The 21,451-nt window shown below is 65.6% G+C and overlaps 2 protein-coding genes across 4 annotated transcripts; one reads left to right on the top strand and one right to left on the bottom strand.

Annotated features, from left to right (window-relative positions):
• Positions 1-533: 533 nt before the first annotated feature.
• LOC120374724 (tubulin alpha-4A chain) lies at positions 534-5,956 on the top strand. Its single transcript, XM_039494834.1, has 4 exons — positions 534-660; positions 3,591-3,813; positions 4,441-4,589; positions 4,909-5,956. Exons 1-4 carry the CDS (start codon positions 658-660, stop codon positions 5,881-5,883), a joined length of 1,350 nt encoding a protein of 449 aa, XP_039350768.1. The 5' UTR covers positions 534-657; the 3' UTR covers positions 5,884-5,956.
• STK16 (serine/threonine kinase 16) lies at positions 5,863-20,804 on the bottom strand. 3 transcript variants are annotated; one of them, XM_039494841.1, is made up of 7 exons: positions 20,676-20,804; positions 9,912-10,131; positions 8,930-9,063; positions 8,500-8,620; positions 8,084-8,179; positions 7,860-7,981; positions 5,863-7,763 (listed from the first exon to the last, which is right to left on the bottom strand). In XM_039494841.1, exons 2-7 carry the CDS (start codon positions 10,014-10,016, stop codon positions 7,625-7,627), a joined length of 717 nt encoding a protein of 238 aa, XP_039350775.1. In that variant the 5' UTR covers positions 10,017-10,131; positions 20,676-20,804; the 3' UTR covers positions 5,863-7,624. The 3 variants fall into 3 exon arrangements, with proteins under 3 accessions (XP_039350775.1, XP_039350774.1, XP_039350776.1); XM_039494840.1 differs by lacking the exon at positions 20,676-20,804 and adding an exon at positions 18,166-18,318; XM_039494842.1 differs by lacking the exon at positions 20,676-20,804 and adding an exon at positions 16,389-16,599.
• Between the last annotated feature and the right edge of the window lie 647 nt (positions 20,805-21,451).

The raw sequence follows: 21,451 nt of genomic DNA, 5'->3' as shown, positions 1-21,451 counted from the left end.
GGAGGGGTGAGAGGATCAGCTCCCTTCCCCGAGAGACCTCCCGGGACTGGGAGACCAGGATTCACACTCCAGATATTTCTAAGCCATATGACCCCAGAAACAGAGGCTGCCCGAAGGTGGGGGTGGCTTTCCCATGGAGCCAGGGCCCGGGGGCTGCGGCACCTGTCATGGCAGGCCATGCAGCCCTCTGCAGGGAGCACGCTGCAGCCATGCACGCTGGGGGCTGTAGTCTCTCCCGGCTGCACCGCTCCCCAAGGCTGCAGGTGACTGCAGCGGGCTCCTCCCTGCTGCCGGCCTGGAGCCAGCGTGGAAGGGGCTCCCCATAGATCCCCTGGTTTTGCTACATTGAAGCACATTCCCCCTGTGCTGTGCGGGGTGGGGCGGGGGAGGAGGGTAACACCATGGGCCTGGGGGGTGGGGGGAATCTCTTTGGTGGCACAGTCTGTTACGAGGCCCCCCGCTATAAAAACAAACCACGCCCCTGTGCAAATCTGGAAGTGGGGGCGTGGTCATACTCGTCATCCCGCCCGTGGGCGTGTCGCAGCCCCCCCCCCCCCGCCGGTATATAAGGCCGGTGCGCCAGGACTGCAGCAGGAGAAGCTTCTCACCGAGACCTCGTCGCGCAGACTCACGTGAGATCCCGGCCACTGCTGCGTCATGGTGAGTGCGGGGCCCGGGGGCCCCCAGGGCGCTCGGCGGGGCAGGCGGATGGGGGGGACGGGCCGCATCCTCTGCGGGACTTCGCGCCCCTCGCCTCTGCCCCGTGCGCTCCCGGCCGCGCTGCCCGGGCCGGGGCGGCAGGTGCGCTCCGCAGCGGGCGCGGAGCGGGGCTGGAGGCGGTGAGCCCCTCTCCCGGGGCGGGGAGCCTGCGGGGGGGGGGGGGCCGCTCTGGGGGGGAGGGAAGGGCCGAGGCTGGCGCCAGCGCAGTGAGGCAGCCCCGTGTGCGGGGACCCCCCCCGCCGCCGCCGGGCCGCGCTTGCCCCTCCAGACGGGCAGGGGCAGCTGCACCGGGGGGGGGCATTGGCGCCCGGCCCGACTCGGGCAGGACACGAGGGTGCGGGGGGGGTTATTAATAGGCCGGGGGCTCTCCTGGAAATAGCTCGGCCGGGCTCCTGGCCAAACTAGGTAATCGCAGCCCTGTCCCGGGGGGGGGGAGCTCGCGGACCCCCTCCTACCCCCCCGTGCCTTGGGGAAGGACCCCGCTGCCCGCCCAGTGGCTGAGCCGGTTTCCCCGCCTCGTGGCGAGGCCGCGGCGTGGGCCCTTCCGAGGAGACTCCGGCACCTGCCCCACCTCCCAGCCGCGGTTCCTGGCCGTCCCTGCACGGGGGCTGGGGGCTGGCCGGGCTGCGCTCCTGGGGTGGGTGCGCCCCACCCCGGCCCCTTTGCTGGGCCCTGCGGGGAGCCCTCGGGGGCCGGCGGCGTGAGTGCAGCTACGCGCCCCTGCCCCGGGCTCCCCCAGCGCCGGGCCGGGGCCCGGGGGTCCCGTTGCGGGCCGGGCGCGGGGGGCTCAGAGCCTGGGGAAGGGGCTCCCCCCAGTGCGGGTGGCGGGAGCCGACGCCTGGCTGCTGGCGGTGGCGCGGTGCGAGGCCGGAGGTGGGGCTGGTGGTTTCCCAACCCTGGTTGGTCTGTGTCTGTTCAAACTCTGCTGCGTAGCGGGGCTGGGACTTCCGCGGGGCGGGGCGGCCGGAGCCGGCTGCGAGCTGGGAGGTGTCACCTCCCGGCAGCGCCCGGGGGATGGCACCGGCTCCGCTGATGGGCCCCCGCCCCCGGCAGAGCGGTCACCCCGCCCGGCAGGCACGGGTCCTGGGACGGGCCGCAGGGTCGCACGGCCCCGGCGGCCGGGCTCGGAGGCCTGGCTGGAGGCTGCGGTTGGTGTGGGTCCATCGAGCGCTGTGGCGCTGCCCCCCGGGGGGGACCCGGTGGGTGACGGGTACAGCGGAGCCCTCCACGGGCTGCAATCCGGGAAGGGGAAATGCAGCTTCGCACTGAGGAAACCGCGGCCGGGGGGGGCTGGCTGCTTCCTCCTTCCTCCTTGTGGCTTCCCATAAACATCTTGAGTTTGGGGCGGATGCTGCGGAGGGGCCTCGCTGGCTTGGGCCTCCGGCTGCTGCAGGAATCCAGGCTCCCATCCCAGACCTGCTAGGGCTCCCCTGCTGCGCCTGCGGCCTGCTTGGGGGGGGCGGCTCCCTGGGAGCCCCATGGCTGGTGCAGCTGCCTCCCTTGCTTGGGGGAGGGGCTGTGACCCAAGGTCTCTAGCCGGCCTTGCCGGCCTGGGGCTCAGAGCTGCTATGGGGCAGGAGCCGGAGGGGGAGGGGAGTGTTCAGCAAAGGGGGATTCTGCATCCCCCAGTTTGGGGGGAGCAAGGCAGTGTCCACCTAAGCTGTGCAGCAGGGCTGTCCCCTGCCACCAGCGCCCCAATGCAGCTGGCTCTGTGCGAGCAGCCCCTGTGCTGGTGTGGGCACAGCTGAGCCCGCTGCCTCTGTCCCCCCGGGGGGCACAGCTCTGCGCCGCTGGGCGGAAGGGCCTTATTGCCCAGTACAGCTCTGGTGGGTACTGGGCAGCCTCCCTGCCCTCGCCACAGCTCTGCCGAGGCCCCTCAGCCCTGCCTGCTGCTGGGTTCCCGGGGCATTGGGAACGGCGCGTGCCCAGGCTGGCTGGGAGCAGTGAGGGTGGGACTGGAGCTCATGCATTAGGTATGTGCCTGTCAGCTCAGCACCTGCCTGACGCTGGAGCCCTGCTGCAGTCCTGCTCCTCCCCTCTTGCTGCAGCCAGCGGCTGGGATCTGCAGGCCCAGAGCTCGCCCCAGGGACAGCCAAGCCTCCCACCTGACCCTGGGGGCTCCAGGCAGCAGTAAGCTGCCAGGGGCCTGGGCACCACCTGGGAGGTCGATCCCAGCTCTGCCACTGAGGCGCTGTGTGGCCTTGGGTGAGTCACTCCCCCTCCCTGGGCTGCTGTGCCTCCCCTGCTCCTGCCCTGGCACGTGCTCGATGCCTGTCCTTGGCTCCGAAGGGGGCAAGTGCCCAGCACGGTCCCTGTGGCAGGGAGCTCCCACAATGCTCTGCGGCACCTTCTCCCGGGGTTCTGCCAGCAGGGTGTGGCAGACACAATCCTCACGTGTGTGACTGCTGCTGGATCTAGGGCAGGGCCTGCTCTGTGTGCCTGCGCGGGGAGGCACTGCTGTGCTCCTCCCCCACACCTGCAGTCTGTGCGGAGCTGCAGCGTGGCAGCCATTCGCAGCCTGCAGCGTTTTCCTCTGCAGCGCTGGGCACCCGGGTCGGTGGCTGCAGGGAGCGAGCAGCCCGTGGTTCCCCCCCACCCCCAGTGAAATGGAATTTCTGTTTGAGAATCCTGGGCTTGGGCGCTGCCCGGGCAGGGGGAGCTGGTAGAGGGACTGGTCTCTTCTCCAGCTGTGCTGAGCAGCAGGCACTAAGTCCTGGGCTGTCTGGAGCCCTCACTGAATGGAGACTGGCTGCTGTGACTCCCCCGGGAGTGTGGGGGAGCTCTGGGCCCCACCTTGCCACCAACGCTGGTGTGGGGCTCTGGGTTCACTGGCCCGGAGAGGCACCTCAATGGCTCTTCTCTCTCTGCAGCGTGAATGTATCTCAGTCCATGTCGGCCAGGCTGGCGTCCAGATGGGCAACACCTGCTGGGAGCTGTACTGCCTGGAGCACGGCATCCAGCCGGACGGGCAGATGCCCAGCGAGAAGACCATTGGGGGAGGGGACGACTCCTTCACCACCTTCTTCTGTGAGACGGGCGCCGGGAAGCACGTCCCCAGGGCGATCTTCGTGGACCTGGAGCCCACCGTGATCGGTGAGCGGAGATGAGCAGGGTGCCCCCCACGCTGACACTAGTGAAGGGTTTAGCCCCCAGTTAGAGCCGTGTCTGCCTCCTGGACTGCCATGCACAGCAGCTGGCTAGTGCGGCTTCGCCCACTCCTGCCAGCTGGGCAGCACTTGCCCAGGCCATTCTGCCTGGGCCTGGCCTCCCCGCTGCAGGGGAGTGATGGGAGGACGAGACGCGCTGTGTACGCTGATGCCCAGATGCTCCTGCAACACCTGGCACTGCTGAGCTCAGCTGAACTCCCTCGGGGCAGCGGGTACCACTCCCTGGTGGTGGTGAAATGCTGTGCTCCGGGGCCTCTGCCATGCCCTGGTGGCTTCCCCAGGGCATCCATCTGGCAGGCTGCCCCGGGCCCTCCTGTTGGGTGGAGGACAGCCATCCCCCACCCCCAGTGCCTAGCAGGCCGGCTCAGCACCCCCCCCTCTGCTGAGGTCAGTGGGGTGCACACAGGAACATTCAGAGGGCATGAGCAACCCTGCTGCCGGGGCCAGGCTGGGCTGTGCAGTAAGTGGGGTGGGGTAGAGACAGACTGGAAAAGTGTGCGCACCAGTGGCCGAGAGTCCTGTCCCACCCCCTCCTCCTCCTGTCTCTCTCCAGATGAGATTCGGACCGGCATCTACCGCCAGCTCTTCCACCCGGAGCAGCTCATCACGGGCAAGGAAGATGCTGCCAATAACTATGCCCGTGGGCACTACACCATCGGCAAGGAGATCATCGACCAAGTGCTGGACAGGATCCGGAAGCTGGTATGCAGCCTGTCCGGTGGGATCGGGGGGGGCCTGCGCTCTGCCCAGCCAAGGAGCTGCTGAGGGCTCCAGCTTCCTGCTGGCAGGCCCAACAAAACATGGCTAAATGGGCTCGAGAGCTGCACTTGGCAAGGGGTTTGGGGGGGGGGATGTCTGACATGGGGCTTGTTCTTCCTGTGGGTCGGGCGGGCTGGCCAGGGAATAGGTGAAAGTCTCCTCCCTTAGCTGGTTCTCTGCCTCAATCCTTCTTGGCCATGCGCTGCAGCCTGGATTGGCTGGTACTTCGTCTAATGAGCTCTGATCTTTGTTTTCCCTGCAGGCCGACCAGTGCACGGGGCTCCAGGGCTTCCTGGTCTTCCACAGCTTTGGGGGTGGCACCGGCTCCGGATTCACCTCCCTGCTGATGGAGCGTCTCTCCGTTGATTATGGCAAGAAGTCCAAGCTGGAGTTCGCCATCTACCCAGCGCCTCAGGTCTCCACCGCGGTGGTGGAGCCCTACAACTCCATCCTGACCACCCACACCACCCTGGAGCACTCAGACTGTGCCTTCATGGTAGACAACGAGGCCATCTACGACATCTGCCGCAGGAACCTGGACATCGAGCGCCCCACCTACACCAACCTCAACCGCCTTATTAGCCAGATCGTGTCCTCCATCACCGCCTCCCTCCGATTCGATGGTGCCCTCAATGTGGATCTGACCGAGTTCCAGACCAACCTGGTTCCCTACCCCCGTATCCACTTCCCGCTGGCCACCTACGCCCCCGTCATCTCTGCAGAGAAGGCCTATCATGAGCAGCTGTCTGTGGCTGAGATCACAAACTCTTGCTTTGAGCCAGCCAACCAGATGGTGAAGTGTGACCCCCGCCATGGCAAATACATGGCCTGCTGCCTCTTGTACCGCGGGGACGTGGTACCCAAAGACGTCAATGCTGCTATTGCAGCCATCAAAACCAAGCGCAGCATCCAGTTCGTAGACTGGTGCCCAACTGGCTTCAAGGTTGGTATCAACTACCAGCCCCCGACTGCCGTTCCCGGTGGCGACCTGGCCAAGGTGCAGCGGGCCGTGTGCATGCTGAGCAACACCACGGCCATTGCCGAGGCCTGGGCTCGGCTGGACCACAAGTTTGACCTGATGTATGCCAAGCGGGCCTTCGTGCACTGGTACGTGGGAGAGGGCATGGAGGAGGGGGAGTTCTCTGAGGCCCGGGAGGACATGGCTGCCCTGGAGAAGGATTACGAGGAGGTGGGCCTGGACTCCTATGAGGATGAAGAGGAGGGAGAGGAGTACTGAGGTGCTGGCTGAAGGACTTTCATGTTGTGTTAATTGCAAAATCCTTTAAACAATAAACCGTCTCAAACGCAAACCCAAGGCTGTGGCTGTTTCTTGCCAGGTGCAGGGCTGTGAGTGTCCCAGGTCTGTGCTGGTGCTGAGTGGCTCGTTATAGCCCTGGGAGCCAGGCTGGGTTGTGGTTGGGAATGGGGTCGTAAGACATCCCGGGCAGCACAACAGCAGGGAGCAACCTGCCCTCCTGATGGCCCCAAACCAGATACGGGGCCCCTAGCTGGGCTGTGGGCGAGTGGTAGCTGCCAAGCCCTAGGCCTGGCCAGGTGCCTGGTGTGGATCTAGGGTCGATCCAGCTCTCGCTGGAGGAGGGGTGGACCCAACTCCAGGTACTGGGGGCTGCTCCCCCCCCATGACCCACTGAGGGCCAGGGCCCACCAGGGCTGCTCCCCCTCCTGGCACAAAGCCAGCGCAGCAGGGCCAGTTCTGCTTAATGATGGGCAGCGTCATTGTGGTGCCAGGACTAACGGAGGGGAGCTCCCTGCCTGTGCCTGGGCTCTCAGGGAGCAGCCCCGGGGCTCGGGCCTGGGCTAGCAGGAGCTACACGGGAGAAGGGGGCATGTTCAGCTCCAGAGGTTTGCTACTGTCTGCCCCGCCCTGCCCCCAGGCCTGGCTTGGGAGGGCTCTTGGCTCAGCAGCTGTAGGACTGGAGCGGTGCCCCTGTCTCCCAGGGGGGGGAAGGTGAGCTGGCAGCTGGCTGGGCCACACCCCTTGTGCCCTGTTCCCCTCCCAGGGCCAGGCTCTGCCCCTGCTCCCAAGGCCCCACATGGTGCCAGCCCCTGGGCACTGGCTCCCCCACAGCCCATGGGGGAGGGGGCGGCCTGGCTCAGGATGGGGGTTGTGGTTAATCCTTGACTTGTGCTCTGCCCCTGCCCAACATGGCCAAGCCCCAGCAGCCTGAGCTGGGCTCCCAGTAGCACTCGCACCTGGAACTACGGGAGGCTGCCTGCCCCCTGGTGCCCAGATGCCAGGGGAGGGCTCTCAGCCAGACCTTCGGGGGGGGGATATTGTACTGCCCAGAGGCTGCTTCATCCCTGCCCTGATGGCAGCCCCAGCCCAGCAGGAAACCCTCCACCAGGCTGGAGTTGCAGCCAGAGATGCTTCCTCTACACCTGTCACCAATTCCATGTGTCGTGTGTCCCCCCACCCCAGTCTCTTCTCTCTGCCCCCACAGCTGCCTGGGGGTCACAGGAATCCCACAGAGCCAGGCCATGTTCTCTGCACACACTTTACTGAACAGACAACCCCTGGGGGGGGCACAGGCTGGGCCCCACCTCCCTTCCAGCAGGAGGAGGTGGCAGCAGCCCTGAGGGAGGGGGAAGGCTGGGCCCAGGGTGGTGCTGGGCAGAGCCCAGCTCTCCCCATGGCCAAGGGAATGCTGTGAAGGCCCCGCTTGCTGGAGGCAGCCCTGGGGAAGGGGAAGTGGTGGCACCATCTTCCCCTCCCCAGCCACATGGAACTCAGGCAGGGCCTGGGCCCCCTCCTGCTCCGGGCATGTGCCCTGGCTGAGTTCCTGGGAGTGGGGCATGGGCCAGCCTGGCACGGCGGGGAGGACTTGGCACCACAGGGCTGGGTTTGTGTTTTCACCTTAAAATTCCCTTTTAAAAGCAGTTCCGTGACCCTGCCCGTAGGGCAGCAGCCCCCCCACCCGACACGCACCAGTCCCTGGGGCTACAGAGCTGGGCAGGGCTCAGATCCGGGTGGTGTCCTGGCCCCTTGGTGCTGGCTGCAGCCCCTCCAGCTGGTCAAGTATGTGGCAGACGTGGGGCCGGTCCTGAGGGTTCACTGCCATCATGGAGGAGAGCAGGTGCTCCAGGGCAGCGGAGTACCTGCAAGAGGCACAGGGGGGCTGTGAGGCAGGGGGCTGAGCACAGAGGGGGGGGGCCCTCTTCCCGCCTGGGCAGGCATCAGTGCCTGTTCCTCACCTGCCACTGGCCGGCACGCGGAGCTGGTTCTGCACGGCCAGAGCCACGCTGTCACCCTTCTGGAAGATGAGGTCATAGGGGCCCTCGCCGAACATCATGCAGTACAGCACGCAGCCTAGGGACTGAACCGGGCCAGGCCAGTCACTGCCTGAGCGCCCCCAGCCAGCATGGGGGGGGCTGGCCCTGGCAGGGGAGGGGAAGGGGTACAGCGAGCAGTTCCTTACCCAGATGTCTGTTCGCTCGTCGATGACGCACTGACTCTCCACGGTGAAGAGCTCCGGTGCCCGGTAGGAGATGGTGCAGCGCTGGGCCGCCCAGTCCTAGGAAGGGCAGAGCACAGGGTGAGCCCAGCACCAGGACCCCTGGGGCCAGCAGGCCCAGACAAGCCATTTCCCACAGGGACTGAGCCCAGCTGGGGAGGGGCCATTCTCCTGCACTGCTCAGAGCTCCCTGCAAGGCTGCACCTTGTGCCCAGCTCTCAGCAGTGAGGGGCAGGGCAGGAGGCCCGTGACTGGTGTGGGGCAGGGTTAGACGGGGCCTCAGCCCCAGGAGTGAGGCTGGAGAGCCCCAGCTGGTGAGCAAAATGTTCTCAGCCCCCACCAGCTGATCCCTGCCCTCCCCCAGGCAGGGAGCCTGGTACCTGCAACGCCATGGCCTCCCGGGAGCTCTTGACCTCGATGCGGGCCTGGTTCATGGAGCCCAGGTCCATCAGCACGGGCTGCTCCTCGTCATCCAGCAGCACGTTGGTGGGCTTCAGGTCTCTGTGGGTCCCAAGAGCCGGCAAGTTCCCTTCAGCTGCCGGGGGGCACAGAGCCTCCTCTGCAGCTCTGCTAGCTCCCCACCCTCCCCCCAGGGCTGGGGCCCTACTCTGACCCAAACCCTCCCCCACAGGTCCAGTGCCCCCCTCTGACCCAACCCCCTGCTCTGACCCAACCCCCCACCCCCGCAGCGGTCTGGGGCTGGCACTCCAGCTCTGCATGTGAGGATCTTGTGCTCCTGCCTTCGCAAGGGGGCCAGGTCCCCGGGGGCCAGACTGGTGGCCAAGAGCACTAGCCCCCAGCTGGGCTCACCTGTGTGCATAGCCCTTGCCATGAATGGCCTCCAGCCCCCGGCAGATGCCAAGGAGAATGGGGACAATCCGCTCCTCGGGCAGGAAGGTGCCTTTGTCTCGCAGAGCTTCCACCTCGCTCCACAGGGTCCCTCTCTGGTGAGCAAACAGGCGGCCGGTTAGTGGGAAAGCAGGCGCTGGCCAAGGGAGCCCAGACCCTGCAAAGGGCTTCCCGCACCAGCTCCAGCTCCCAAGATTTCTCAGGCCAGTGACAGCAGGGGAGCGGGAGCAGCTCTGGAGAGTGACAAACTACAGCATCCTGCCCCAGCCTGAGGCTCCCAGCAAGCAGCTGCTCGAAGCCCCGGGCCCCGTCCCGTCAGCAGCACCACTGATGCTGCCCACGGACACCCGTCACCTGTGGAACTCGCTGCCGTAAGAGACCAGTGGGGCCCAGGGCTCTGCCAGACTCCGCAGGGGCTGGAGGGGTGGCTGGACAGTGCTGGCCCCTTTCTAAAGGCTATTTGCCCCAACTCAACACCTCTGCTGCGGCCATCTGGGAGTTGTACACCTTCCTCTGCAGCGGCCGGGCCCAGACCCTGCTGGAGCCAGGACTCAGCTGCCTGAGCAGTTCCAGTCTCCAGCTCCTGGCCCCAGTGCAGTCCCTCCCAGAGGTGGCTCTGACCCAGGTGGGCAGGGCAGGGCTGGAGTAACAGCTGCCTGGAGGGACAGTAACCACCCCCCTCCTCCCCAACAGAGCCACAGGCTGTCTCCCCAACTCCCTTTGCCATTGGCCTAGAGTGCTGGCCCACAAAGACTACCACTCCCAGCATGCATTGGGCCCCAAGGCCAGCTGCAATCTGACCCCTTGGCTACACACAGAGCCTGGCACTGGCGGCAGGCACGGTGCCCCTGGGGCAGCCTATGGTCAGCAGGAATCCAGCCCCAGGGGATGGGGATGGGCACCTCAGGCTGTGTCTGGGTTCTCCTGTGAGTGGTGGCCTCACCCTGAGAAAGGGCAGCAGCAGCCAGGCCTCGTGCTTGGGCCCTTTCTCCACCATGCAGTGGGCCTCGAGCCGCAGGATGTTGGGGTGCTCGAAGAGGCCGTGCATCTCCACCTCGCGCAGGGCTTCCCGGCGGTCCTCCTTGTCATGGCACAGGATGCGCTTCAGGGCGTAGAAACGGCCGTCCTGCAGCCCCTCCACCAAGTCCACGTAGCTGAAGCCCCTGAGAGGCAGAGAAGCATGAGTGGGGCAGGAGCAGCTCCCTGGGCTCCCACCACCCCAGGGCAGGGGGCCACAGACATCATCAAAACAGCAGATGAAATTCAATGTTGGTAAATGCAAAGAAATGGGGGAAACGTAATCCCAGAAATATCATGTTGCCTCTCTATAAATCCATGGTACGTCCACACCCTGAATACTGCGTGCAGATGTGGTCGCCTCATCGCAAATAAGAGATATTGGAATGGGAAAAGGTTCAGAAAAGGGCAACAAAAACAATTAGGGGTGTGGAACAGCTTCCGTATGAGGAGAGATTAAAACGACTGGGACTGTTCAGCTTGGGAAAGAGACGACTACGGGGGGATATGACTGAGGTCTATAAGGTGATGGCTGGTGTGGGGAGCGTGAAGAGAGAAGAGTTATTTGCCCTTTCCCATAACACAAGAACCAGGGGTCACCCAATGTAATTACTGGGCAGCAGGTTTCAAACAAACAAACAAAAGGACGTATTTCATCATACAACACCCAACAGCCTTTGCCAGAGGATGTTGTGAAGGCCAAGACTAGAACAGGGCTCAAAAAGAACAAGAGAAGTTCTTCTTCGAGTGATTGCTCCTATGCATTCCATGTAGGTGTGCGCGCCATGCGTGCACGGCTCTCCGGAACATTTTTACCCTAGCAACTCCGGCGGGCCGGCTGGCGCCCCCTGGAGTGGCGCCGCCACGGCGCCCCTTATATACCTCAGCCGGCCCGTCCGCTCCTCAGTTCCTTCTTCCCGCCTGTGACGGCCAGTTGGAACAGTGGAGTGCTCCCTTACCTCCACAACCCTAGTGTTTCTCCATAGTTCTAGTGTAGATAGTGTTAGTAGTTAGTTGAGTTCTTGTTATAGTTGTATATATATATAGTGTATAGAGTTAGTAGTTAGGGAATTAGAGGGTTTACCCCTCTTCTTCCGCCCCGGTGCGGGCTTATGCCCGGAGCACCGGGTTTCAAGCCCTGTGCAGCTTGCCAGCGGCCCATGCCGGTTAGCGACCCGCACGACTCTTGTCTCCGCTGCCTCGGGGAGTCGCATCGCCCAGATAAGTGCTCTATTTGCATAGCCTTTAAGCCTCGTACGAGGAAAGAGAGGGACTCTCGGCTGAAGCACTTGCTGATGGAGTCTGCGCTCCAACCTCCGGCGCCAGCTCCAGCGGCACCAAAAACCGCCTCGACGAGCAGCGCTCCGGCTGCACCGAGCCGCTCCGGCACCGAGCCGACACCAAAGACCCGGCACCGCTCCCTCTCCCCGGGGAGGAAGCACAAGGCGCCGAAGACGGCCACCGCGAAACAGCAGCGGAAGCCGTTAGCCCAGCCGCCTCCGACGAAAACGGTGCAGGCTGAGGCAGTGCACGCCGGCGCACCGCCGTTGACTCCGGCGCCGCAAGGCCCGTCGAGTCCGGCTCCGCCCAGCTCCCCGGTGCCCACCGAGGAGGAGCTGAGGATCCCGTCGACGCCGGAGGCGTTCGCGACGGCGAGAGAACTAATCGAGGCGACGGCCCCGTCATATCAGCCGCCGGCACCACCGGTGCGGACATTTAAGTCCCTCGGCAAGCCAGCGATGATGCGCCCTTCATCCCCGGGCGACCGAGGCGACCGCTGCTCCAGAATCCGGACTCGATCCCGGTCCCTCTCGCGGAGACGGTCACCGCCGCACCGCTCCCCATCTCGCCGGAGATCACCATCGCGACGCCACTCAGCGTCTCGGCACCGGTCGCAGTCCCGGCACCGCTCTCCATCGCGGGGCCGGTCGTACTCCCGGCGGCGCTCCAGGTCCCGGTCGCGCAGTCACCGGCACCGCAGCAGGTCCGCGTCCAGGCACCGCGGACATCGGGACTCGCGCAGCCATTCAAGGCGCCGCAGATCTCGATCAAGGTCCGGTTCCCGGCACCGCCGGTCGAGCTCCCGCCGCCGCCGAAGGTCGAGCTCCAGGCGCCGTCGCTCCCCTTCCCGGCACCGGAGATCCAGCTCCCGGCACCGGAGATCTGGCTCCCGGCACCATGCGCAGCGAAGGTCCCGCTCGCCACTGGGCCCCCGAGACGCCCGGCACCGACCTCCGGCACCGGAGGCTCGTCTCACGCCGGCGCTGGACGCCCGCCCAGGCACCGCCACGGCTCCACCCTGGCCTTCAAGGGAACCCTCCGTGGCCTCACCTCAAGGCAGTGCGGTGGACTTCAGAGCCGGTTCGATTCCGCCGGATCATGGACCCCAGTATTGGGGACATTGGGTACCCTGGGCGCAATATGAGCAGGGGCCTCCCCTGCCACCCAGGCAGCCGGGCTCGGCACCGTCGGTACCGGTGGCCACCGTCAGTAGAGCCCCCCCGTCTCCACCGACGCAAGCCGCCGCCCACGGCCCATCTTTAGGGCAGGACTCACTGCCACCAGATCGCCAGGCGGTGGAGCACCAACAGGAGGAGGTGCTGCCGGGCCACTCCTCGTCCTCCTCTCCAGATGAGGCGGTGGCAGGGGCCTCGCCATCAGGGCCCCCGCCCATTGACCTCAGGGCACACCAGGACCTTCTCAGAAGGGTGGCAAAAGCCATTAATTTGCCCATCGAGGAGGTCCAAGAGGTCGAGGACCCTATTACGGATGTTGTGGGAGATGAGGCCCCTGTCAGAGTGGCGCTCCCGTTTATCCGCACCATCCAAAAGAACAATGCCACTATCTGGCAGTCGCCTTCCTCCGTTGCCCCCACGGCGCGCGGCGTGGAAAGGAAATATTCCGTCCCGCCCCAGGGATACGAATACTTGTATGTACACCCCACCCCGGACTCGCTGGTGATCCAGTCAGTCAATGACCGCGAGCGTCACGGACAACCTGCCGCTGCGCCGAAGTCCAAGGACGCCCGGCGCATGGACTTATTAGGGCGTAAAATCTATTCGGCGGGAGGTCTCCAACTCCGCATCGCCAACCAGATGGCCCTGTTATCTAGATATGCATTTAATATCTTGGGGTGCCTCGCAAAATTCACGGAGCTGACCCCTCAGGACTCCCGCCCCGAATTCTCGGCGCTGCTGGAGGAGGGCAAGTTAACCTCCAGAACCCTGATTAAAGCGGCCGTGGACGCAGCGGACTCAGGGGCTCGAACGGTAGCATCCGGGGTGACGATGCGCCGCATTGCGTGGCTACAGTCTTCCACCCTCCCACCGGAGGTCCAGTACACCCTCCAGGACCTCCCGTTTGACACGCAGGGGCTGTTTTCTGAGAAAACGGATGCCAGAATTCAGACCCTAAAGGACGGGAGGGTTGCGATACGGACGCTGGGCATGCACACGCCGGCCACGCAGAGGCGTTCGTTCCGTCAGCAGCCCTACCGCCCCTTCAACCAGGCCAGGGCTCGGCCGTTTAACAATCGCCGAACGGCCCCCTTCCGCCGTAGACCGTCGGGGGGACGGCGCAACCAGGCGCAGAGCTCGTCCAAGGCCCCGCAAGCTCAAAAGCCGGCCTTTTGACGGGACGCCCGAGGACGGCCCATCACTCTCCCCCCAGGATCCATCCCTTTTGTTTTCCAGTCGCCTTGCCCGCTTCCTTCCGGCGTGGTCTGCTATAACATCGGACAGCTGGGTCCTCAGCACCATCCAGCACGGCTACCGCCTACAGTTTATTTCGCCCCCCCCCTCCCACCCACCTTCCCCGTCCCTCTTCAGGGACCCCTCTCACGAGCAAGTCCTCACACAGGAGGTGCAGTCTCTGTTGAGCGTGGGTGCCATCGAGGAGGTGCCTCCCTGCAGGCGGGGCAGGGGATTCTACTCCAGATATTTCCTCATCCCCAAGGCGAAAGGAGGTCTTCGTCCCATCTTAGACCTCCGGGAGCTGAACAGATACCTCTGCAAGCTCAAGTTTCGGATGGTAACCTTGGGGACCATTATCCCTTCCTTGGATCCGGGAGACTGGTTTGCCGCCCTCGACATGAAGGATGCTTACTTTCATGTGGCGATTTACCCCCTCCACAGACGCTTCCTGCGCTTCACGGTCAACGAGACCCACTACCAGTTTGCGGTGTTACCCTTCGGCCTCTCCACTGCCCCGAGGGTATTCACCAAGTGCATGGCGGTCGTAGCCGCAGCTCTCCGTCGTCGCAGAATCCACGTATACCCATATCTCGACGACTGGCTGATCCGTGGACGCTCTCAAGAGCTGGTGACAGCTCAGGTGTCAGAGATACTGCACCTGTTCCGGTCTCTCGGCCTCCTCGTCAACACCGAGAAGTCCCAATTACTTCCGGCACAGCGCTTGGAGTTCATAGGAGCGGTCCTCGACTCCAACCTCGCCAGAGCCTGCCTCCCTCGTTCTCGACACGAGGCGATGGTCTCGCTCATCCGAGCCCTGCAGGCCTTCCCTTCCACGACGGTACGGTCCTGCCTCCGCCTGCTGGGTCACATGGCGGCGTGCACCTTTGTGACCGCGAACGCGAGGCTGAGGCTTCGTCCGTTCCAGATGTGGCTGACGTCGGTGTACCGCCCCCACCGCGACCCTATAGATATGGTGGTCACGGTCTCAGACCCCACTCTCCAGACGCTCACCTGGTGGCTGCATCCGGAGGTGGTCTGCGCCGGGGTTCCGTTCCGCCCCCCTCGCCCGTCGGTCACCCTGACCACAGACGCTTCGGCGCTTGGATGGGGGGCTCACATGGGAGACCTGCAGACTCAGGGTCTCTGGTCGGCCCAGGAGCTCTCCCTACACATCAACGTACGGGAATTGAGAGCGATCCGCTTGGCCTGTCTCGCCTTTCTTGCACACCTCCGGGACCGCTGCGTCGCGGTATACACGGACAACACGGCAGCCATGTTCTATCTGAACAAACAGGGCGGGGCCTGATCCTCCCCGCTGTGCAAGGAGGCGATGCTCCTATGGGACCTGTGCGTGACCCACTCGATTCGCCTCGAAGCGTTCTTTCTACCAGGAGTGCAGAACACGCTGGCCGACCGTCTGAGCAGGTCCTTCGCCTCCCACGAGTGGTCCCTTCGCCCCGATGTGGCTCACACCATCTTCCGGAGGTGGGGAATTCCCCAAATAGACCTGTTTGCCTCCAGGACCAACAGGAAGTGCCACAGGTTCTGTTCGTACCAGGGTCGGGCTCCGGGCTCCATCTCCGATGCGTTCCTCATGCCCTGGACGGGTCCCCTCCTATACGCGTTCCCTCCGTTCCCGCTAGTCCACCGAGTACTGCTCAAGCTGCGGAGGGACAAGGCCCGCGTCATACTCGTCGCTCCGGCCTGGCCGAGGCAGCACTGGTATACCCTGCTCCTCGAGCTCTCGATCCGGGATCCCATTCCCCTACCGTTATGGCCGGACCTCATCTCTCAGGACCTCGGCAGGCTTTGTCACCCGAACCTGCAGTCGCTGCATCTTACAGCCTGGTTCCTGAGTGGTTGACCGACGCAGAGAGGAGCTGTTCCGCGGCGGTGCAGCAAGTTCTGCTTGAAAGCAGAAAACCCTCCACACGCTCTACCTACCTCGCGAAGTGGAAACGCTTTGCCCTTTGGTGCGATCAGCGAGGTCTTAACCCCTTCTCGACCCCGATCCAGACGGTCCTCGACTACCTCTGGTACCTGAAAGGCCAAGGTCTCGCGATCTCGTCCCTGAGGGTACACCTGGCGGCACTGTCGGCCTTTCGGCCCGCTGTAGATGGTCGCTCCGTGTTTTCCAACCCCATGGTTGCCCGCTTCCTCAAGGGGTTAGACCGCCTCTACCCTCAAGTGCGTCCGCCTGCTCCAATGTGGGATCTGAACCTGGTTCTCACCCAGCTGATGCGCCCGCCCTTCGAGCCCCTGGCCACGTGCTCTCTGCTCCATCTCACCTGGAAGACGGCCTTCCTCGTGGCAATCACATCCGCCAGACGAGTCTCCGAACTCCGCGCCCTGACGGCGGGTCCCCCATATACCGTCTTCCACGGGGACAAAGTGCAGCTTCGGCCACATCCGGCCTTCCTCCCAAAGGTGGTGTCGGCCTTTCATCTTAATCAGGAGATCTTCCTCCCGGTCTTCTTTCCAAAGCCGCACGCCTCACCTCGTGAACAGCAGCTCCACACCCTGGACGTCCGTAGGGCCCTCGCCTTTTACATCGACCGGACTAAGTCCTTCCGGCGTTCCTCCCAGCTCTTTGTGGCAATGGCGGAGCGCATGAAAGGCGAGCCTGTTTCCTCTCAACGGATTTCATCCTGGGTGACATCCTGCATAAGGGCGTGCTACGAGCTTGCTCGCGTCCCCCCGTGCCGACTCACCGCACACTCGACGAGGGCGCACGCCTCGTCAGCCGCCTTCCTGGCCCATGTTCCCATCCAGGACATTTGTAGAGCGGCCACCTGGTCTTCCGTCCACACCTTCGCTTCCCATTATGCGTTGGTACAGCAGTCCCGAGACGACGCAGCCTTCGGCTCTGCGGTGCTACACTCCGCCACGTCTCATTCCGACCCCACCGCCTAGGTAAGGCTTGGGAATCACCTACATGGAATGCATAGGAGCAATCACTCGAAGAAGAAAAGGCGGTTACTCACCTGTAGTAACTGGTGTTCTTCGAGATGTGTTGCTTCTATCCATTCCAGACCCGCCCTCCTTCCCCACTGTCGGAATAGCCGGCAAGAAGGAACTGAGGAGCGGACGGGCCGGCTGAGGTATATAAAGGGCGCCATGGCGGCGCCACTCCAGGGGGCGCCAGCCGGCCCGCCGGAGTTGCTAGGGTAAAATTGTTCCGGAGAGCCGTGCACGCGCGGCGCGCACACCTACATGGAATGGATTGGAGCAACACATCTCGAAGAACACCAGTTACTACAGGTGAGTAACCGTCTTTTCCTGGAGGACAGGTCCGTCAATGGCTGTTAGCCAGGCTGGGTAGGGATGGGGTCCCTGGTATCTGTTTGCCAGAAGCTGGGAATGGGCGACAGGGGATGGATCACTGGATGATTCCCTGTTCTGTTCATTCCCTCTGGGGCACCTGGCACTGGCCCCTGTCGGCACACAGGACACGGGGCTGGATGGACCTTTCGTCTGACCCAGTCTGGCCGTTCTGACGTTATCTCCGGGGGTCTCTGTGCCACTCCCGGGTGCAGCACAGGCTGCTGAGGGAGGGGGCGACATGCCAGAGATAACCAGGCCCCTTCCCCCCAGCCGCACAGCAGGTGGGCACATCACCCACTGCTCCAACCCCCTCCTCTGCCATCCACTCCCTGGCCTCATGGCCAAGGGACCCCGCCCAGCTCCGTGCCGCCTACCCGTGGGCAGCCTCCCCTCGTGCCCGGCGCCCCACCCGAGCGCAGCCTGGGGCCGGGTTCAGGCACGGGCGAGCCGCAGCGGCTCCTGTCCTGCCGGGCTGGACCCGGCCCCACTCGAGGTGGTGACTGGCCCCTGGGCTCACAGCCCGGCAGGCAGGAGCTGCTGGGGCCTCCCCCCGCCCCCGGGCTGGGAGCCAGGCAGGTCAGCCTGGCCCAGGGAGGGTTTCTGCTGGGGAGCCCGGGGGACCCCCCTTCCCAGAGACACGCCAGGCCCCAGGACCCCCCAACACGGAACACGCGGCCGCCGGTCCCTGCTCAGTGCCCAACGTGGCACCTTCCCGCCTCAGTTCCCCCATCTGTGCAGTGGGGGAGGGGGGCCCCGCGCTCACCCCTCCCCCAGGCACCTTCCCGCCTCAGTTTCCCCGTCTGTGCAGTGGGGGAGGGGGGCCCCGCGCTCCCCCCTCCCCCAGGCACCTTCCCGCCTCAGTTCCCCCATCTGTGCAGTGGGGGAGGGGGGCCCCGCGCTCACCCCACCCCCCGGCACCTTCCCGCCTCAGTTTCCCCGTCTGTGCAGTGGGGAGTCCCCAGGCACCTTCCGCCTCAGTTCCCCATCTGTGCAGTGGGGAGGGGGCCGCTCACCCTCCCCAGGCACCTTCCCGCCTCAGTTTCCCCGTCTGTGCAGTGGGGGAGGGGGGCCCCAGGACCCGGCCCCCCCGCGCTCCCCCCGCCCCCAGGCACCTTCCCGCCTCAGGTTCCCCCTCTGTGCAGTGGGGGGGGGGGCCGCGCTCACCCCTCCCCCAGGCGCTGCAGCAGCAGGTAGCGCTGCCCCTCGATGCTCAGGCTGCCCCGCGCGCAGGCGCAGAGCGCGTGGCCCATGGCCCGTCCCGGGCCCGGCGCTGGCGGCGGCTGCGGGTGGGGCGGACCCCGGCGGGGACGTCATGACCCGCACGCCCCGCCCCTTCCCGGCCGGCGCCTCAGCCGGAACTACCGCTACGTCATCACCCTGCGCCAGCGGCCCAGCAACCGGGCGGGGCTGTGGGGGAGGAGAGGAGGGGAGGGTGCAGGAGAGGAGAAGGGGCGGGGTCTGGGAGGGGCAGAGGAGAGGAGGCGGGGCTGGGCTGTGGGGAGGGAGGGGAGGGTGCAGGAGAGGAGAAGGGGCGGGGTCTGGGGAGGGGCAGAGGAGAGGGGCGGGGCTGGGCTGTGGGGGAGGGAGGGGGAGGGTGCAGGAGAGGAGAAGGGGCGGGGTCTGGGGAGGGGCAGAGGAGAGGGGCGGGGCTGTGGGGAGGGGAGGGAGGGGAGGGTGCAGTAGAGGAGAAGGGTGGGGTCTGGGGAGGGGCAGAGGAGAGGTGGCGGGGCTGGGCTGTGGGGAGGGGAGGGGAGGTGCAGGAGAGGAGAAGGGCGGGGTCTGGGGAGGGGCGGAGGAGAAGGGCGGGGCTGGGCTGTGGGGAGGGGAGGGTGCAGGAGAGGAGAAGGGCGGGTCTGGGGAGGGGCGGAGGAGAGGGGCGGGGCTGGGCTGTGGGGAGGGTGCAGGAGAGGAGAAGGGGCGGGGTCTGGGGAGGGGCGGAGGAGAGGGGCGGGGCTGGGCTGTGGGGAGGGGAGGGGAGGGTGCAGGAGAGGAGAAGGGGCGGGGTCTGGGGAGGGGCAGAGGAGAGGGGCGGGGCTGGGCTGTGGGGAGGAGGGGAGGGTGCAGGAGAGGAGAAGGGGCGGGGTCTGGGGAGGGGCAGAGGAGAAGGGGCGGGGCTGGGCTGTGGGGAGGGGAGGGGAGGGTGCAGGAGAGGAGAAGGGGCGGGGTCTGGGAGGGGCAGAGGAGAGGGGCGGGGCTGTGCTGTGGGGCAGGGAGAGGGGAGGGTGCAGGAGAGGAGAAGGGCGGGGTCTGGGGAGGGGCAGAGGAGAGGGGCGGGGCTGGGCTGTGGGGAGGGGAGGAGGGTGCAGGAGAGGAGAAGGGGCGGGGTCTGGGGAGGGGCAGAGGAGAGGGGCGGGGCTGGGCTGTGGGGAGGGGAGGGTGCAGGAGAGGAGAAGGGGCGGGGTCTGGGGAGGGGCAGAGGAGAGGGGGCGGGGCTGGGCTGTGGGGGAGGGGAGGGGAGGGTGCAGGAGAGGAGAAGGGGCGGGGTCTGGGGAGGGACAGAGGAGAGGGGGCGGGGCTGGGCTGTGGGGGAGGGGAGGGGAGGGTGCAGGAGAGGAGAAGGGGCGGGGTCTGGGGAGGGGCAGAGGAGAGGGGCGGGGCTGGGCTGTGGGGAGGGGAGGAGGGTGCAGGAGAGGAGAAGGGGCGGGGTCTGGGGAGGGACAGAGGAGAGGGGCGGGGCTGGGCTGTGGGGAGGGGAGGTGCAGGAGGGGAGAAGGGGTGGGGTCTGGGGAGGGGTAGAGGAGAGGGGCGGCTGGGCTGTGGGGAGGGGAGGGTGCAGGAGAGGAGAAGGGGCGGGGTCTGGGGAGGGGCAGAGGAGAGGGGCGGGGCTGGGCTGTGGGGAGGGGAGGGTGCAGGAGAGGAGAAGGGGTGGGGTCTGGGGAGGGGCAGAGGAGAGGGGCGGGGCTGTGCTGTGGGGCAGGGGAGGGGAGGGTGCAGGAGAGGAGAAGGGGCGGGGTCTGGGAGGGGCAGAGGAGAGGGGCGGGGCTAGGCTGTGGGGAGGGGTGGGGAGGGTGCAGGAGAGGAGAAGGGGCGGGGTCTGGGGAGGAGCGGAGGAGAAGGGGCGGGGCTGGGCTGTGGGGAGGGGAGGAGGGTGCAGGAGAGGAGAAGGGGCGGGGTCTGGGGAGGGGCAGAGGAGAGGGGCGGGGCTAGGCTGTGGGGGAGGGAGGAGGGTGCAGGAGAGGAGAAGGGGCGGGGTCTGGGGAGGAGCGGAGGAGAAGGGGCGGGCTGGGCTGTGGGGAGGGGAGGGTGCCGGAGGGGAGAAGGGGCGGGGCTGGGCTGTGGGGAGGGCAGGGGAGGGTGTAGGAGAGGAGATGGGGCGGGATCTGGGAGGGGCAGAGGAGAGGCGGGGCTGGGCTGTGGGGAGGGTGCAGGAGAGGAGAAGGGGTGGGGTCTGGGGAGGGGCAGAGGAGAGGGGCGGGGCTGGGCTGTGGGGAGGGTGCAGTAGAGGAGAAGGGGCGGGATCTGGGGAGGGGCAGAGGAGAGGGGGCGGGGCTGGGCTGTGGGGGAGGGTGCAGTAGAGGAGAATGGGTGGGGTCTGGGGAGGGGCAGAGGAGAGGGGGCGGGGCTGGGCTGTGGGGGAGGGTGCAGGAGAGGAGATGGGGCGGGATCTGGGGAGGGGCAGAGGAGAGGGGGCAGGGCTGGGCTGTGGGGGAGAGCCCACAGGCAGAACCACTTACCATCAGTCCCCTGCTTGGGCTGCCACCTTGCCGTGGTGGAGAAGCTTGCGTATACTTAAGACCCTCAGAGCGATGCCATCTGGAGTCTTGGTAGGGTCACCGAGGGCGGTAAGGTCGAAGGCGAGGTACCAGACAAAGTGCAGCCCAGCACAGCACAACCCAGGATAAGACCTCAACGGCAGAACAGGTGGATGAAGCAGGATCACCTGTCAACGGCTGTGAAGGCGAGCGAAGTCTACAACGGAGGAGAAACCCCTAGTCATCTCGGAGCTCCTTGCCACTGGACACAGGTGCCTCTTCCGCCAAGATTTGTGTGGCTGCTGCTGTGCATCAGCTCCCCCACATTAAACTACTCACGCGCAGGCTTCTTTCCTAGGAAGACCATTTTTCCCCACCCCATCCATAAAAGTCCTGTGGCGATGGGCGAGTGGCGATGGGGATAGGTGAAATGATCACCAGGAGTCCCTAGTCACAGACCCACACGCAGGAGGTGACTGTAAGATGGGCGTCATGTGCCCCTGGACTGGGATAGGGGGCATTTTCGGCATCAGCGGTCACGACTGAGCAGGCCTTTTTAGGAACCCCTCTGCTCACCCCATACGTGGAAGGGGCTAGAAAAGGTGCCCACATAGGCTATCCCACCATACCCAACTGGATAACTGCTGTGATGGGTTCAGTCACAGAGATCACCTTGGGACTGTCACCTGATGTGCTGAAATGACCTCTGAGCCCATTTTCCCTGACAGCTTGGGACTCCAGAACCCTGCCCTGTTGAG

The sequence above is a fragment of the Mauremys reevesii genome, linkage group 11 (genome assembly GCF_016161935.1).
Source record: "Mauremys reevesii isolate NIE-2019 linkage group 11, ASM1616193v1, whole genome shotgun sequence".
NCBI classification, from domain to species: Eukaryota; Metazoa; Chordata; order Testudines; family Geoemydidae; genus Mauremys; species Mauremys reevesii.
The sequence above is the reverse complement of the archived record's forward strand: the minus strand, read 5'-3'. Positions and strand labels throughout refer to the sequence as shown.

Excerpts from the sequence above, each read along its gene's own strand:
- LOC120374724 (XM_039494834.1), top strand. Across the intron at positions 3,814-4,440 it reads CCTGGAGCCCACCGTGATCG|ATGAGATTCGGACCGGCATC; the intron begins GTGAGCGGAGAT and ends GTCTCTCTCCAG. Across the intron at positions 4,590-4,908 it reads TGGACAGGATCCGGAAGCTG|GCCGACCAGTGCACGGGGCT; the intron begins GTATGCAGCCTG and ends TTTTCCCTGCAG.
- STK16 (XM_039494840.1), bottom strand. The coding sequence starts at position 18,251 with ATGGGCCACGCGCTCTGCGCCTGCGCGCGGGGCAGCCTGAGCATCGAG. Across the intron at positions 9,064-9,911 it reads TGCTGCTGCCCTTTCTCAGG|AGAGGGACCCTGTGGAGCGA; the intron begins GTGAGGCCACCA and ends TTTGCTCACCAG. Across the intron at positions 7,982-8,083 it reads ACGAGCGAACAGACATCTGG|TCCCTAGGCTGCGTGCTGTA; the intron begins GTAAGGAACTGC and ends GGCCCGGTTCAG.